The sequence below is a fragment of the Dendropsophus ebraccatus genome, chromosome 12, assembly GCF_027789765.1.
Source record: "Dendropsophus ebraccatus isolate aDenEbr1 chromosome 12, aDenEbr1.pat, whole genome shotgun sequence".
Classification (NCBI taxonomy): domain Eukaryota; kingdom Metazoa; phylum Chordata; class Amphibia; order Anura; family Hylidae; genus Dendropsophus; species Dendropsophus ebraccatus.
Window position 1 is genome coordinate 385,349 of NC_091465.1, and position 17,387 is coordinate 402,735.

The 17,387-nt window shown below is 51.7% G+C and overlaps 1 protein-coding gene across 2 annotated transcripts in view; it reads right to left on the reverse strand.

Annotated features, from left to right (window-relative positions):
• Positions 1–2,653: 2,653 nt before the first annotated feature.
• The window catches only part of LOC138769741 (cysteine-rich motor neuron 1 protein-like), a 74,339-nt gene continuing 59,605 nt past the window's right edge, over positions 2,654–17,387 (reverse strand). For both annotated transcript variants that reach the window (XM_069948389.1, XM_069948388.1), the window contains one exon: positions 2,654–4,311. In XM_069948389.1, the coding sequence (XP_069804490.1) occupies positions 4,070–4,311 (242 nt within the window). In that variant the 3' untranslated portion in view covers positions 2,654–4,069. The remainder of the gene's footprint in view (positions 4,312–17,387) is intronic.

Here is a 17,387-nt window from a genome sequence, read left to right on the forward strand (position 1 = left end):
TGTATATACAAGTCCCCCAGGGGGATCAGTTCTGTGTATATAGAAGTCCCCCAGGGGGATCAGTGCTGTGTATATAGAAGTCCCCCAGGGGGATCAGTGCTGTGTATATAGAAGTCTCCCAGGGGGATCAGTGCTGTGTATATAGAAGTCCCCCAGGGGGATCAGTGCTGTGTATATACAAGTCCCCCAGGGGGATCAGTGCTGTTTATATACAAGTCCCCCAGGGGGATCAGTGCTGTGTATATACAAGTCGCCCAGGGGGATCAGTGCTGTGTATATACAAGTCCCCCAGGGGGATCAGTGCTGTGTATATACAAGTCGCCCAGGGGGATCAGTGCTGTGTATATACAAGTCCCCCACGGGGATCAGTGCTGTGTATATACAAGTCCCCCAGGGGGATCAGTGCTGTGTATATACAAGTCCCCCAGGGGGATCAGTGCTGTGTATATACAAGTCGCCCAGGGGGATCAGTGCTGTGTATATACAAGTCCCCCACGGGGATCAGTGCTGTGTATATACAAGTCCCCCAGGGGGACTTCTAGTTAAAGTAAAAATAAAAGTAAAATTTTTTTTTTATTTATAAAAAATTCCCTCCTCTATTAAAAGTCTGAATCACCCCCCTTTTCCCATTTTATAAATATAAATAAATAAGCAAATAAATAAACATGTTTGGTATCGCCGCGTTCGAAATCGCCCGAACTATTAATTAATCACATTCCTGATCTCGCACGGTAAACGGCGTCAGCGTGAAAAAAATCCAAAGTGCAAAATTGCGAATTTTTGGTCGCATCAAATCCAGAAAAAATGTAATAAAAAGTGATCAAAAAGTCGTATATGCGCAATCAAGGTACCGATAGAAAGAACGCATCATGGCGCAAAAAATGACACCTGACACAGCCCCATAGACCAAAGGATAAAAGCGCTGTAAGCCGGGAATGGAGCGATTGTAAGGGACGTATATTTGTTAACAATGGTTTGAATGTTTTACCGGCCATCAGATACAATATAAGTTATACATGTTATATATCATAGTAATCGTAACGACTTGAGAAACATATATAACAAGTCAGTTTTACCATAGGGCGAACAGCGTAAATGCAAAACTCCACGAAATCAAAACAAATTCTTTTTTTTTTTCAATTTGACAGCGCAAATGATTTTTTTCCGGTTTCGCAACATATGTTATGGAAAAATAAAGCCTGTCATTGCAAAGTACAATTGGTTTCGCAAAAAATAAGCGCTCATATACGTCTCTAGGTGAAAAAATGCAAATGGACTTTTAAACATAAAGTGGAAAAAGCAAAAGTGCAAAAAAGAAAATTGGCTTTGACCTTAAATGGTTAAAGAAAGTCTCTGTGCCCTTCTTTTTTTTTCTTTCTTGATTTCTGTTATATGCTATCTATCATAAGCATGCACTATTGGCTTTATATATATATAACAAAATTCTAATAAAACTTTAAGTGCGAACAAAAGAAAGTCTCTGTGTTCTCCATAAGTGTACACTACAGCTGGTCTGTCCTGGACGGGGAACCTGGCAGAGCCGACTTCTGGCTAACTTGGCAGGGATGCCTGATCTGTGCATCTTGCTCCTCAGAGAAACAGAAAAGAACTGACTAAGTGTGGGTCTACACGTCCTCTCCCCATGTGACAACTTCCTAAAGGGTGTATGTAAAAGCTCCTGTGAATGGTGGAGAATAGAGTACGAGAAGAAAGAAGGATAGAGATAGGCAGAAGAAAAGAGTGACTCTCATTGGTGTACGGATCATAGACAAAACAATAACCCTTAGTTCACTACAGCTGTGCAACTGTTACAAATATAAAGAAAGTGATCTCTTGTGGTAAAACTCAAATGTACACCTTCATTACCACATGATTTCCTACAGTACAAGCCTTTTGCGAGAAGTGTTCAAGCTAGCAACACCCGTGGTGGGACACCTCACTCTGCAGATACTGATAGTTCTGTACTGACACGTCTCTGCAGATACTGATAGTTCTGTACTGACACGTCTCTGCAGATACTGATAGTTCTGTACTGACACGTCTCTGCAGATACTGATAGTTCTGTACTGACACGTCTCTGCAGATACTGATAGTTCTGTACTGACACGTCTCTGCAGATACTGATAGTTCTGTACTGACACGTCTCTGCAGATACTGATAGTTCTGTACTGACACGTCTCTGCAGATACTGATAGTTCTGTACTGACACGTCTCTGCAGATACTGATAGTTCTGTACTGACACGTCTCTGCAGATACTGATAGTTCTGTACTGACACGTCTCTGCAGATACTGATAGTTCTGTACTGACATGTCTCTGCAGATACTGATAGTTCTGTACGACACGTCTCTGCAGATGCCGATAGTTCTGTACTGACACGTCTCTGCAGATGCTGTTGTTGCTGTGCAGCTCAGGCGTGAACCCTAAAAGTTACCCATTACCATTATTTATTAGCTGCTGCTTATGGTTCTCATTGAGTTTAATGGGATCCATCTGGAAGAGCGTCCGTCAGAAAATACTACAGGAAGTGGGTGACGCAGATGCCTGACAACTGAAGTATCAATTGTAGATGATGACAGCAGTGCCTCCCTTCACTGACAGCAAGCAGAGGAATCAGGGACACACAATGGCCTTTAGTAAGTTGCAACACTCTATTGTACCATGATTAAGCTTTATTTTTATGAAGAAAATCTCTTAGGTCACTGAACATACGTGACGATGCAGGGACCTGAGGGTCATCCGTCAGGGTGCAGGGACCTGAGGGTCATCCGTCAGGGTGCAGGGACATGAGGGTCATCCATCAGGGTGCAGGGACATGAGGGTCATCCATCAGGGTGCAGGGACATGAGGGTCATCCATCAGGGTGCAGGGACATAGGAGTCATCCATCAGGGTGCAGGGACATGGGGGTCATCCATCAGGGTGCAGGGACATGGGGGTCATCCATCAGGGTGCAGGGACATGAGGGTCATCCGTCAGGGTGCAGGGACATGAGGGTCATCCGTCAGGGTGCAGGGACATGAGGGTCATCCGTCAGGGTGCAGGGACATGAAGGTCATCCATTAGGGTGCAGGGACATGGGGGTCATCCATCAGGGTGCAGGGACATGAGGGTCATCCGTCAGGGTGCAGGGACATGAGGGTCATCTGTCAGGGTGCAGGGACATGAGGGTCATCCGTCAGGGTGCAGGGACATGAGGGTCATCCGTCAGGGTGCAGGGACATGAGGGTCATCCATCAGGGTGCAGGGACATGAGGGTTATCTGTCAGGGTGCAGGGACATGAGGGTCATCCATCAGGGTGCAGGGACATGAGGGTCATCCGTCAGGGTGCAGGGACATGAGGGTCATCCGTCAGGGTGCAGGGACATGAGGGTCATCCATCAGGGTGCAGGGACATGAGGGTCATCTGTCAGGGTGCAGGGACATGAGGGTCATCCATCAGGGTGCAGGGACATGAGGGTCATCTGTCAGGGTGCAGGGACATGGGGGTCATCCATCAGGGTGCAGGGACATGAGGGTCATCCGTCAGGGTGCAGGGACATGAGGGTCATCCATCAGGGTGCAGGGACATGGGGGTCATCCATCAGGGTGCAGGGACATGAGGGTCATCCGTCAGGGTGCAGGGACATGAGGGTCATCTGTCAGGGTGCAGGGACATGGGGGTCATCCATCAGGGTGCAGGGACATGAGGGTCATCCGTCAGGGTGCAGGGACATGAGGGTCATCCGTCAGGGTGCAGGGACATGAGGGTCATCCATCAGGGTGCAGGGACATGAGGGTCATCCGTCAGGGTGCAGGGACATGAGGGTCATCCATCAGGGTGCAGGGACATGAGGGCCATCCGTCAGGGTGCAGGGACCTGAGGGTCATCCATCAGGGTGCAGGGACCTGAGGGTCATCCATTAGGGTGCAGGGACATGGGGGTCATCCGTCAGGGTGCAGGGACCTGAGGGTCATCCATCAGGGTGCAGGGACAAGAGGGTCATCCATCAGGGTGCAGGGACATGAGGGCCATCCATCAGGGAGGACCCTTTGCTTTCTTCCTCCGGCAGGGGCCTGGCTGCTCCTATTCACAGCAGGCACAGATATCGATGGCAGCATCTTCCTGGGACCCCGTCAGACTCCCACACCATCACCTTTCTTCTTCCTCTTGGACACTTGTGGTTACATTGCTGGAGGTCGCAGGTGCATTGGCTGGGTATAGTCGGGCAGCACTGCCCATAGGGGGTGTGGGGTACTGAGGCCATGGAGTCATGTGGACAGCGCACAGCTTCTTCTTCAGGACAGGTCACGTTGGCGCACAGCCGAGCTCCTGTAACATAATAACAGAGAATTATATATCAGCGGAAACTAACAGGAAGAAGATAGAAGAAGATGATGAGGACTTTTATTTTACTCAACAGAAAAAATAACATTCACATGGAAGTAGTCATCTTACTGCTGTCCACCTCGTAACATAGAACAAAACTTCTCAATCCACACAATTACTAACAGCTGCAGCCGCTCCAGTGCAGGGATGTGGTATGTTATATGGTCAGAGCACACACCTAGCTGCAGCCGCTCCAGTGCAGGGATGCGGTATGTTATATGGTCAGAGCACACACCTAGCTGCAGCCGCTCCAGTGCAGGGATGTGGTATGTTATATGGTCAGAGCACACACCTAGCTGCAGCCGCTCCAGTGCAGGGATGCGGTATGTTATATGGTCAGAGCACACACCTAGCTGCAGCCGCTCCAGTGCAGGGATGCGGTATGTTATATCGTCAGAGCACACACCTAGCTGCAGCCGCTCCAGTGCAGGGATGTGGTATGTTATATGGTCAGAGCACACACCTAGCTGCAGCCGCTCCAGTGCAGGGATGTGGTATGTTATATGGTCAGAGCACACACCTAGCTGCAGCCGCTCCAGTGCAGGGATGCGGTATGTTATATGGTCAGAGCACACACCTAGCTGCAGCCGCTCCAGTGCAGGGATGCGGTATGTTATATGGTCAGAGCACACACCTAGCTGCAGCCGCTCCAGTGCAGGGATGTGGTATGTTATATGGTCAGAGCACACACCTAGCTGCAGCCGCTCCAGTGCAGGGATGTGGTACTGTGGTGTCCCACTAGGGGTCTTGCGTATATATATATATATATATATATATATATATATATATATATATATACAGCCTTCGCAAAAGTCTGCACTTATTGTACTGTTGTGGTGATGAAAGTAGTACCGAAGTTCGCCACTAGATGTCGCTATGTTATGTATATATGTATTTGGAAGCTGCACAGCTGAAGAGACATTGTTAGGAGACATTAGATGGAGACATCTCCTGGATGTGTGATTGCATCAATCTGCAGCAGATCCTGGATGTGTGATTGCATCAATCTGCAGCAGATCCTGGATGTGTGATTGCATCAATCTGCAGCAGATCCTGGATGTGTGATTGCATCAATCTGCAGCAGATCCTGGATGTGTGATTGCATCAATCTGCAGCAGGTCCTAGATATGTGTGATTGCATCAATCTGCAGCAGATCCTGGATGTGTGATTGCATCCTTGAATTAAAAAGTATAGAAATGTCTGTAAAACTTCCTAGACTGAACTACAAGTGTCCCTCAGTGGCCGTTCAAAAAGTTGGGAGGTGTGTTGTATCTGGAACCACCACCTGCCCTATATACCACCACCTGCCCTATATACCACCACCTGCCCTATATACCACCACCTGCCCTATATACCACCACCTGCCCTATATACCGCCACCACCTGCCCTATATACCGCCAACACCTGCCCTATATACCGCCACCACCTGCCCTAAATACCGCCACCACCTGTCCTGTATACTACCACTTGTCCTGTATACCACCACCACCTGTCCTATATACCACCACCACCTGCCCTATATACCACCACCACCTGTCCTATATACCACCACCTACCCTATATACCACCACCTGTCCTATATACCACCACCACCTGTCCTATATACCACCACCTACCCTATATACCACCACCTGTCCTATATACCACCACCACCTGCCCTATATACCACCACCACCTACCCTATATACCACCAACACCTGCCCTATATACTGCCACCTGCCCTATATACCACCACCACCTGCCCTATATACCACCACCACCTGCCCTATATACCACCAACACCTGCCCTATATACCACCAACACCTGCCCTATATACCGCCACCACCTGCCCTATATACCGCCACCACCTGCCCTATATACCACCAACACCTGCCCTATATACCGCCACCACCTGCCCTATATACCGCCACCACCTGCCCTATATACCACCACCACTTGTCCTATATACCACCACCTGCCCTATATACCACCACCACCTGTCCTATATACCACCACCTGCCCTATATACCGCCACCACCTGCCCTATATACCACCAACATCTGCCCTATATACCACCAACACCTGCCCTATATACCACCACCACTTGTCCTATATACCACCACCTGCCCTATATACCACCACCACCTGTCCTATATACCACCACCTGCCCTATATACCACCACCACCTGTCCTATATACCACCACCTGCCCTATATACCAGTGATTTTCAACCTTTTTTGAGCCGCGGCACACAAAATCCCGAGGCCCACCACCAACCAAAATGGCACTAAAACAGGACATATTATACATATAGTTAATAATATAGATTCTAAATGTATTTATACTCACTCAGTGTGAAACCTGGGCCTGTTTTCTTCTCCCCCCCTGTGCTTCTCCCCCCTGCTTCTCTCCAACATACTTCCCCCCCCCTGCTTCTCTCCTGTGCTTCTCTCCCCCATACTTCTCCCCCCTGCTTCTCTCCTGTGCGTCTCTCCCCCATACTTCTCCCCCATGCTTCTCTCCTGTGCTTCTCTCCACCATACTTCTCCCCCCTGCTTCTCTCCTGTTCTTCTCTCCACCATACTTCTCCCCCATGCTTCTCTCCTGTGCTTCTCTCCACCATACTTCTCCCCCCTGCTTCTCTCCTGTGCTTCTCTCCACCATACTTCTCCCCCCTGCTTCTCTCCAACATACTTCCCCCCCCCTGCTTCTCTCCTGTGCTTCTCTCCCCCATACTTCTCCCCCCTGCTTCTCTTCTGTGCGTCTCTCCCCCATACTTCTCCCCCATGCTTCTCTCCTGTGCTTCTCTCCACCATACTTCTCCCCCCTGCTTCTCTCCTGTTCTTCTCTCCACCATACTTCTCCCCCATGCTTCTCTCCTGTGCTTCTCTCCACCATACTTCTCCCCCCTGCTTCTCTCCTGTGCTTCTCTCCACCATACTTCTCCCCCCTGCTTCTCTCCTGTGCTTCTCTCCACCATACTTCTCCCCCTGCTTCTCTCCACCATACTTCTCCCCCATGCTTCTCTCCTGTGCTTCTCTCCACCATACTTCTCCCCCCTGCCTTCTCCTGTGCTTCTCTCCACCATACTTCTCCCCCCTGCCTTCTCCTGTGCCTCTCTCCTGTGCTTCTCTCCACCATACTTCTCCCCCCTGCCTTCTCCTGTGCTTCTCTCCCCCCTGCTTCTCTCCTGTTCTTCTCTCCACCATACTTCTCCCCCCTGCCTTCTCCTGTGCTTCTCTCCACCATACTTCTCCCCCCTGCCTTCTCCTGTGCTTCTCTCCACCATACTTCTCCCCCCTGCCTTCTCCTGTGCTTCTCTCCCCCATGCTTCTCTCCTGTGCTTCTCTCCCCCCTGCTTCTCTCCTGTGCTTCTCTCCACAATATTTCTCCCCCCTGCTTCTCTCCTATGCTTCTCTCCCCCATACTTCTCCCCCATGCTTCTCTCCTGTGCTTCTCTCCCCCCTGCTTCTCTCCTGTGCTTCTCTCCCCCATACTTCTCCCCCATGCTTCTCTCCTGTGCTTCTCTCCACCATACTTCTCTCCCCCCTGCTTCTCTCCACTGTTTCTCTCCCCCATCCCCAGGTTTCTCTCCCCCCCTTCCTCACCTCCTCCGAGATTGTCGCCGCTGCTGCCACCTCACCTACTGGCCGCCCGTAGGGTCCGGACGTGCTCCTACAATCAGCGGAGAGCGGGAGCGTGGTGCGTAGGGCCATAGCGCACACTTTGATTGGATGCGTGCATCACGGCCCGCCGCAGCGCACCACGCAACCGCCCACATTATAATCCGCCACTGATCGCTGCGCATAGCCGGGGAACAAAACACAGGGGCACATAGTTTGGGGAACTTTCCCCACGGCACACCCGACCATGTGTCACGGCACACTAGTGTGCTGCGGCACACTGGTTGAAAATCACTGCTATATACCACCACCACCTGCCCTATATACCACTACCTGGCTGCCCTGGGTTACTTCATGTCCTCCTTTGACCCACTATAGAAGGGCACAATGCTTTATATTAGGTAAGAAACTAAAGTCATGGTCGGGGGGAGGATGAGGAAGAGGAGGAGCTAAGGTGTTTGCTCCCATCTGAGTTACCTCTGATGCCCGGAATTAGTCCCAGGAGAGGTGGATAATGAGCAGCGCTGTGACGGGGGAATTGGAGATGTAGGGAGATTACTACGGGAGCGTAGAGACTGGCCGAGGGACGCACAAGCACCTATCACGTGATCGGCAGTGTAGCTCCGAGGAAAGCCGAAGCGCTCCGTGACCTGGAGATAGTCGAAGTGAGAGTGTGGAGCAGCAGCGGTGGCGGTGAGAGAGTCACGGCTGGTGAGGGATACAAGACACCGGCACGAGAGGACGACTCGGGGATGTCTCTCCCCTCCCAAGACGCGGTGAGAGAGCCGAGGGGGAGAGAGGCGCTATGCAGTGAAGCAGATCCGGCGGTGAGAGAGCCGAGGGGGAGAGAGGCGCTATCCAGTAAAGCAGGTCCGGCGGTGAGAGAGCCAAGGGGGAGAGAGGCGCTATCCAGTGAAGCAGGTCCGGCGGTGAGAGAGCCAAGGGGGAGAGAGGCGCTATCCAGTGAAGCAGGTCCGGCGGTGAGAGAGCCGAGGGGGGGAGAGGCGCTATCCAGTGAAGCAGGTCCGGCGGTGAGAGAGCCGAGGGGGAGAGAGGCGCTATGCAGTGAAGCAGGTCCGGCGGTGAGAGAGCCGAGGGGGAGAGAGGCGCTATGCAGTGAAGCAGGTCCGGCGGTGAGAGAGCCGAGGGGGAGAGAGGCGCTATGCAGTGAAGCAGGTCCGGCGGTGAGAGAGCCGAGGGGGAGAGAGGCGCTATGCAGTGAAGCAGGTCCGGCGGTGAGAGAGCCGAGGGGGAGAGAGGCGCTATGCAGTGAAGCAGGTCCGGCGGTGAGAGAGCCGAGGGGGAGAGAGGCGCTATGCAGTGAAGCAGGTCCGGCGGTGAGAGAGCCGAGGGGGAGAGAGGCGCTATGCAGTGAAGCAGGTCCGGCGGTGAGAGAGCCGAGGGGGAGAGAGGCGCTATGCAGTGAAGCAGGTCCGGCGGTGAGAGAGCCGAGGGGGAGAGAGGCGCTATGCAGTGAAGCAGGTCCGGCGGTGAGAGAGCCGAGGGGGAGAGAGGCGCTATGCAGTGAAGCAGGTCCGGCGGTGAGAGAGCCGAGGGGGAGAGAGGCGCTATGCAGTGAAGCAGGTCCGGCGGTGAGAGAGCCGAGGGGGAGAGAGGCGCTCTCTGTCAGTGTCGCTGCTGTTGCAGCGCTGAAGCAGCAGCGGGCGGGCGGGGGCAGCGGCGGACGGGGGGCCCTGCAGGGGGCGCCATGGAGGGGTAAGTAGATTACCCATCCATGGCGTTCCCCCCTGAGAGGCTGGTGGCCGGAGCCCTGTGCAACCGCATTGGTCTCACATAGCAACGGCCGGCCTTCTCGGGGGGGCCCCTTTAACCAGTGGGCCCGGTGCACGTGGAACCATGTGCCCTCTGGTTAAAGCGGCTCTGATAGTACGGCTAATGGAGATTGCAGAGAGTCACTGATAATACGGCTAATGGAGATTGCAGAAAGACACTGATAGCATGATTAAAGGAGAAGTCCGGCCAAAATTTATTTTTTATATGTTACTAGAAAATGTACCCGGCGCTGCCCGGGTATAAAGTGTCAGTGTGTTAATTAGATTTGTTCTAAGGTGCCCAGGAGGCCAAGCTAAAGGTATTGTTTCATCTGAGTTAATCAGTGGAATTAGTGTATACCTGTAGTGCATAGTTGGAGGGGTTCTGTATACCCACAATGTATAGTTTTTAGGGGTCTCGCATATCTGTAGTGCATAGATGGGGGGGCTGTATACCTATAGTGTATAGTTGAGGGAGGTCCTGTATACCTGCAGTGTACAGTTGGTGAAGGTCCTGTATACCTATACTGTATAGTTCGGGGGTCCTGTATACCTGTAGTATATAGTTGGTGCTGTATACCTGTAATGTATAGTTGGTGGAGGTCTTGTATACCTGTAGTATATAGTTTTGGGGTCCTGTATACCTGTAGTGTAAAGTTTGGGGTCCTGTATACCTGTAGTATATAGTTTTGTGGAGGTCCCGTGCACTTGTAGTGTATAGTTTTGGGGTCCTGTATACCTGTAGTGTCCTGTATACCTGCAGGGTTGTATTTACCCGTATGGCAGTGTTATTCAGTCACAGAGTGTCGGTATTGGTCATGTCTGGTATGGGGGTGTTATCCAGTCACAGTATGGCGGTATTGGTCAGGTCTGGTGTGGCGGTGTTATCCAGTCACGGTATGGTGGTATTGGTCAGGTCTGGTATAGCAGGGTTATCCAGTCACAGTATGGCAGTATCGGTCAGGTCTGATATGATGGTGTTATCCAGTTACAGTATGGTGTATTGGTCAGGACTGGTGTGGCGGTGTTACCCAGTCACAGTTTGCCGGTATTGGTCAGGTCTGGTATGGCAGTGTTATCCAGTCACAGTATGGCGGTATTGGTCAGGTCTGGTGTGGCAGTGTTATCCAGTCACAGTATGGCGGTATTGGTCAGGTCTGGTGTGGCAGTGTTATCCAGTCACAGTATGGCGGTATTGGTCAGGTCTGGTGTGGCAGTGTTATCCAGTCACAGTATGGCGGTATTGGTCAGGTCTGGTGTGGCGGTGTTATCCAGTCACAGTATGGCGGTATTGGTCAGGTCTGGTGTGGCGGTGTTATCCAGCACAGTATGGCGGTATTGGTCATGTCTGGTGTAGCAGTGTTACCCAGTCACAGTTTGGTATATCTGTTGTGCCCTGTATATACATGTACTGTATGGATGGAGTAGGGGGTCCTGTATATACATGTACTGTATAGATGGAGTAGGGGGTCCTGTATATACATGTACTGTATAGATGGAGTAGGGGGTCCTGTATATACATGTACTGTATGGATGGAGTAGGGGGCCCTGTATATACATGTACTGTATAGATGGAGTAGGGGGTCCTGTATATACATGTACTGTATAGATGGAGTAGGGGGTCCTGTATATACATGTACTGTATAGATGGAGTAGGGGGTCCTGTATATACATGTACTGTATAGATGGAGTAGGGGGTCCTGTATATACATGTACTGTATAGATGGAGTAGGGGGTCCTGTATATACATGTACTGTATAGATGGAGTAGGGGGCCCTGTATATACATGTACTGTATAGATGGAGTAGGGGGTCCTGTATATACATGTACTGTATGGATGGAGTAGGGGGCCCTGTATATACATGTACTGTATAGATGGAGTAGGGGGTCCTGTATATACATGTACTGTATAGATGGAGTAGGGGGTCCTGTATATACATGTACTGTATAGATGGAGTAGGGGGTCCTGTATATACATGTACTGTATAGATGGAGTAGGGGGTCCTGTATATACATGTACTGTATAGATGGAGTAGGGGGCCCTGTATATACATGTACTGTATAGATGGAGTAGGGGGTCCTGTATATACATGTACTGTATAGATGGAGTAGGGGGCCCTGTATATATATGTACTGTATAGATGGAGTAGGGGGCCCTGTATATACATGTACTGTATAGATGGAGTAGGGGTCCTGTATATACATGTACTGTATAGATGGAGTAGGGGTCCTGTATATACATGTACTGTATAGATGGAGTAGGGGCTCCTGTATATACATGTACTGTATAGATGGAGTAGGGGGTCCTGTACATACATGTACTGTATAGATGGAGTAGGGGGTCCTGTATATACATGTACTGTATAGATGGAGTAGGGGGTCCTGTATATACATGTACTGTATGGATGGAGTAGGGGGTCCTGTATACATGTACTGTATAGATGGAGTAGGGGGCCCTGTATATACATGTACTGTATAGATGGAGTAGGGGGTCCTGTATATACATGTACTGTATAGTTGGAGTAGGGGGTCCTGTATACCTGTACTGTATAGATGGAGTAGGGGGCCCTGTATACCTGTACTGTATAGATGGAGTAGGGGCTCCTGTATACCTGTACTGTATAGTTGGAGTAGGGGGTCTACCAGTTATTACTGTGGATGTTGTGAGGCAGCTTCCCTAGCAACCATTGCTCCCTGTGACAATGAAAGCAGTAATCCTATTGGTTGCTAAGGCTCCAACTGCCGTGTCTGCTGCAGCTAATTATATCACCTGTGTGTGCAGTGAGGAGATTTTCCCATTCATCTCTATGGGGCGCCTCTATTTCCCCTCCCCCTCCCCTCCTGTACATCTGGCGGGGACGGGACCTTCGCTCTAACCTTCCCGGGCACCCAATGTATCTGTGGGCCAAATTTGGGGTCAAACGGTTCAGGCGTTTGGAAGTCTATAGAGGACAGACAGACAGACAGACAGAAGGACAGACAGACTTTGATTTTTATGATATAGATTACTGATGGAAAGTTATACAATTTTGTAATTTACATTAATTATGGGAAATGCTCATATACTGCTATTTCCCTTAATTTAGTGTATCAGGAAGTGTTAGAATTCTCTCAGAACCAGTGACGTCACGACAAATGGTATAATTCCTATGGAGTGTCCAGTAGGGGGCGCACTATATATAGAAGTCAATGAGTACCATTGACTTCTATATATAGTGCGCCCCTGCTGGACACTCCATTGGAATTACAATGGATGTGTATGTAAATGTAATATACAGTGTTTTTGATTGAATACATTTATGGAAGTGTCCTTGCTCCCCAAAGTATTCCATAAATGTAATCAGTCAGTACATCACAGTAAGCCCGCCGAACTGCCGCCGCTCTGGACTACTAAACTACTACTACTCTCCCCACCTGCTCATAGCATGCGCGGGTGATGGGAGAGTAGTAGCCGGGTTATATGGCTGAGATCGCCTCCGCCGCCACTGATGCCGCTCATCACTGCAGCCATCATCCCCCTCCGCTCCCCCCTCCTGCTGCTTCCTTACACTAATGGCTGACTCCCCGCCCGGCAGGCACGTGTGATCAGAGAGCGGCGGCCGGGCGGGAAGTCAGCCATCAGATAGTGTAAGGAAGCAGCAGGAGGGGGGATGATGGCTGCAGTGATGAGCGGCTCCCCTGCGCGGTATCAGCGGCGGCGGTGGCGAACTACTACTCTCCCCACCTGCTCATAGCATGCACAGGTGATGGGAGATTAGTAGCCGGCTTATATCTCTGAGAGAGTAAGGAAGCAGCAGGAGGGGGGTGATGGCTGCAGTGATGAGCGGCTCCCCTGCGCGGCATCAGCGGCGGCTGCGATCTCGGAGATATATCCCGGCTACTACACCGCCCATCACCTGCGCATGCTATGAGCAGGTGGGGAGAGTAGTAGTAGTTCAGTAGTCCAGAGCGGCGGGTGTTTGGTAGCGGCGGGCGTTCGGTAGCGGCGGCAGTTCGGCGGGCTTACTGTGATGTACTGACTGATTACATTTATGGAATACTTTGGGGAGCAAGGACACTGAGCAGGGAGGGAGGGGGGAGGTAGATGCACCTCTCCCCCTCCCTGCTCGGTGCCCTCCAAATGTACTGACTGATTACATTTATGGAATACTTTGGGGAGCAAGGACACTTCCATAAATGTATTCAATCAAAAACACTGTATATTACATTTACATACACATCCATTGTAATTCCAATGGAGTGTCCAGCAGGGGCGCACTATATATAGAAGTCAATGGTACTCATTGACTTCTATATATAGAGCGCCCCCTACTGGACACTCCATAGGAATTACACCTTTCGTCATGACGTCACTGCTTCTGAGAGAATTCTAACACTTCCTGATACACTAAATTAACCCTTAGACCAGTGATTTTCAACCAGTGTGCCGTGACACATGGTCGGGTGTGCCGCGGGGAAAGTTCCCCAAACTATGGTGCCCCTGTGTTTTGTTCCCCGGCAATGCGCAGCGATCAGTGGCAGATTGTAATGTGGGCGGTTGCGTGGTGCGCTGCGGCGGGCCGTGATGCACGCATCCAATCAACGTGTGCGCTACGGCCGGCCGCAGCACACATCACGCTCCCGGTCTCCGCTGATTGGAGGAGCACGTCCAGGCCCTACGGGCGGCCAGTAGTTGAGGGGGACAGCAGCGGCAACCATCTCGGAGGAGGTGAGGAGGAAGGGGGGGAGAGAAACAGTGAAGAGAAGCAGGGGGGAGAGAAGCACAGGAGAGAAGCACAGGAGAGAGAAGCATGGGGGAGAGAAGCACAGGAGAGAAGTATGGGGGAGAGAAGCACAGGAGAGAAGCATGGTGGAAAGAAGTATTGTGGAGAGAAGCAGGGGGGAAAGAAGCACAGGAGAGAAGCACGGGGGAGAGAAGCACAGGAGAGAAGCAGGGGGGGAAGTATGGTGGAGAGAAGCACAGGAGAGAAGTATGGGGGAGAGAAGCACAGGAGAGAAGCAGGGAGGAGAAGTATGGTGGAGAGAAGCATGGGGGAGAGAAGCACAGGAGAGAAGCATGGTGGAGAGAAGTATGGTGGAGAGAAGCATGGGGGAGAGAAGCACGGGAGAGAAGCACAGGAGAGAAGCATGGTGGAGAGAAGCACAGGAGAGAAGCAGGGGGGAGAAGTATGGTGGAGAGAAGCAGGGGGGAGAAGTATGGTGGAGAGAAGCACAGGAGAGAAGCAGGGGGGAGAAGTATGGTGGAGAGAAGCACAGGAGAGAAGCATGGGGGAGAGAAGCACAGGAGAGAAGCAGGAGGGAGAAGCATGGTGGAGAGAAGCACAGGAGAGAAGCAGGGGGGAGAAGCATGGTGGAGAGAAGCACAGGAGAGAAGCAGGGGGGAGAAGTATGGTGGAGAGAAGCACAGGAGAGAAGCAGGGGGGAGAAGTATGGTGGAGAGAAGCACAGGAGAGAAGCAGGGGGGAGAAGCACAGGAGAGAAGCAGGGGGGAGAAGTATGGTGGAGAGAAGCACAGGAGAGAAGCAGGGGGGAGAAGTATGGGGGAGAGAAGCACAGGAGAGAAGCAGGGGGAGAAGCATGGGGGAGAGAAGCACAGGAGAGAAGCAGGGGGGAGAAGTATGGTGGAGAGAAGCACAGGAGAGAAGCATGGGGGAGAGAAGCACAGGAGAGAAGCAGGGGGGAGAAGCATGGTGGAGAGAAGCACAGGAGAGAAGCAGGGGGGAGAAGTATGGTGGAGAGAAGCACAGGAGAGAAGCAGGGGGGAGAAGCATGGGGGAGAGAAGCAGGGGGGAGAAGCATGGGGGAGAAGCATGGGGGAGAGAAGCACAGGAGAGAAGCAGGGGGGAGAAGTATGGTGGAGAGAAGCACAGGAGAGAAGCATGGGGGAGAGAAGCACAGGAGAGAAGCAGGGGGGAGAAGCATGGTGGAGAGAAGCACAGGAGAGAAGCAGGGGGGAGAAGTATGGTGGAGAGAAGCACAGGAGAGAAGCAGGGGGGAGAAGTATGGTGGAGAGAAGCACAGGAGAGAAGCAGGGGGGAGAAGTATGGTGGAGAGAAGCACAGGAGAGAAGCATGGGGGAGAGAAGCACAGGAGAGAAGCACAGGAGAGAAGCAGGGGGGAGAAGCATGGGGGACAGAAGCACAGGAGAGAAGCAGGGGGAGAGAAGCACAGGAGAGAAGCACAGGAGAGAAGCATGGGGGAGAGAAGCACAGGAGAGAAGCAGGGGGGAGAAGTATGGTGGAGAGAAGCACAGAAGAGAAGCATGGGGGAGAGAAGCACAGGAGAGAAGCACAGGAGAGAAGCAGGGGGGAGAAGTATGGTGGAGAGAAGCACAGAAGAGAAGCATGGGGGAGAGAAGCACAGGAGAGAAGCAGGGGGGAGAAGTATGGTGGGGAGAAGTATGGTGGAAAGAAGCAGGGGGGAGAAGTATGGTGGAGAGAAGCACAGGAGAGAAGCAGGGGGGGGAAGTATGGTGGAGAGAAGCACAGGAGAGAAGCATGGGGGAGAGAAGCACAGGAGAGAAGCAGGGGGGAGAAGTATGGTGGAGAGAAGCACAGAAGAGAAGCATGGGGGAGAGAAGCACAGGAGAGAAGCACAGGAGAGAAGCAGGGGGGAGAAGTATGGTGGAGAGAAGCACAGAAGAGAAGCAGGGGGGAGAAGTATGGTGGGGAGAAGTATGGTGGAAAGAAGCAGGGGGGAGAAGTATGGTGGAGAGAAGCACAGGAGAGAAGCAGGGGGGAGAAGTATGGTGGAGAGAAGCACAGGAGAGAAGCATGGGGGAGAGAAGCACAGGAGAGAAGCAGGGGGGAGAAGTATGGTGGGGAGAAGTATGGTGGAAAGAAGCAGGGGGGAGAAGTATGGTGGAGAGAAGCAGGGGGGAGAAGTATGGTGGGGAGAAGTATGGTGGAGAGAAGCACAGGAGAGAAGCATGGGGGAGAGAAGCACAGGAGAGAAGCAGGGGGGAGAAGTATGGTGGAGAGAAGCTCAGGAGAGAAGCATGGGGGAGAGAAGCACAGGAGAGAAGCAGGGGGGAGAAGTATGGTGGGGAGAAGCATGGTGGAAAGAAGCACAGGAGAGAAGCACAGGAGAGAAGCAGGGGGGAGAAGTATGGGGGAGAGAAGCACAGGAGAGAAGCAGGGGGAGAGAAGCACAGGAGAGAAGCGGGGGAAGAAGTATGGTGGAGAGAAGCACAGGAGAGAAGCAGGGGGAGAGAAGTATGGTGGAAAGAAGCACAGGAGAGAAGCACAGGAGAGAAGCAGGGGGGAGAAGTATGGGGGAGAGAAGCACAGGAGAGAAGCAGGGGGAGAGAAGCACAGGAGAGAAGCGGGGGAAGAAGTATGGTGGAGAGAAGCACAGGGGGGGAGAGTGAGTATAAATACATTTAGAATCTATATTATTAACTATATGTATAATATGTCCTGTTTTAGTGTCATTTTGTGCCATTTTGGTTGGTGGTGTGCCCCGGGATTTTTTAAGTAAAAAAAGTGTGCCGCGGCTCAAAAAAGGTTGCAAATCACTGCCTTAGACGACCCAGGGTGTAACTGTATGTCCTGGGTGGTTCTCCCGCTATGAAGCGTGCTCCGGAGCAGAGCGCGCTTCATAGCAGGTGGGGGCCGGCTGCAAACAGCAGCCGGGACCTCAC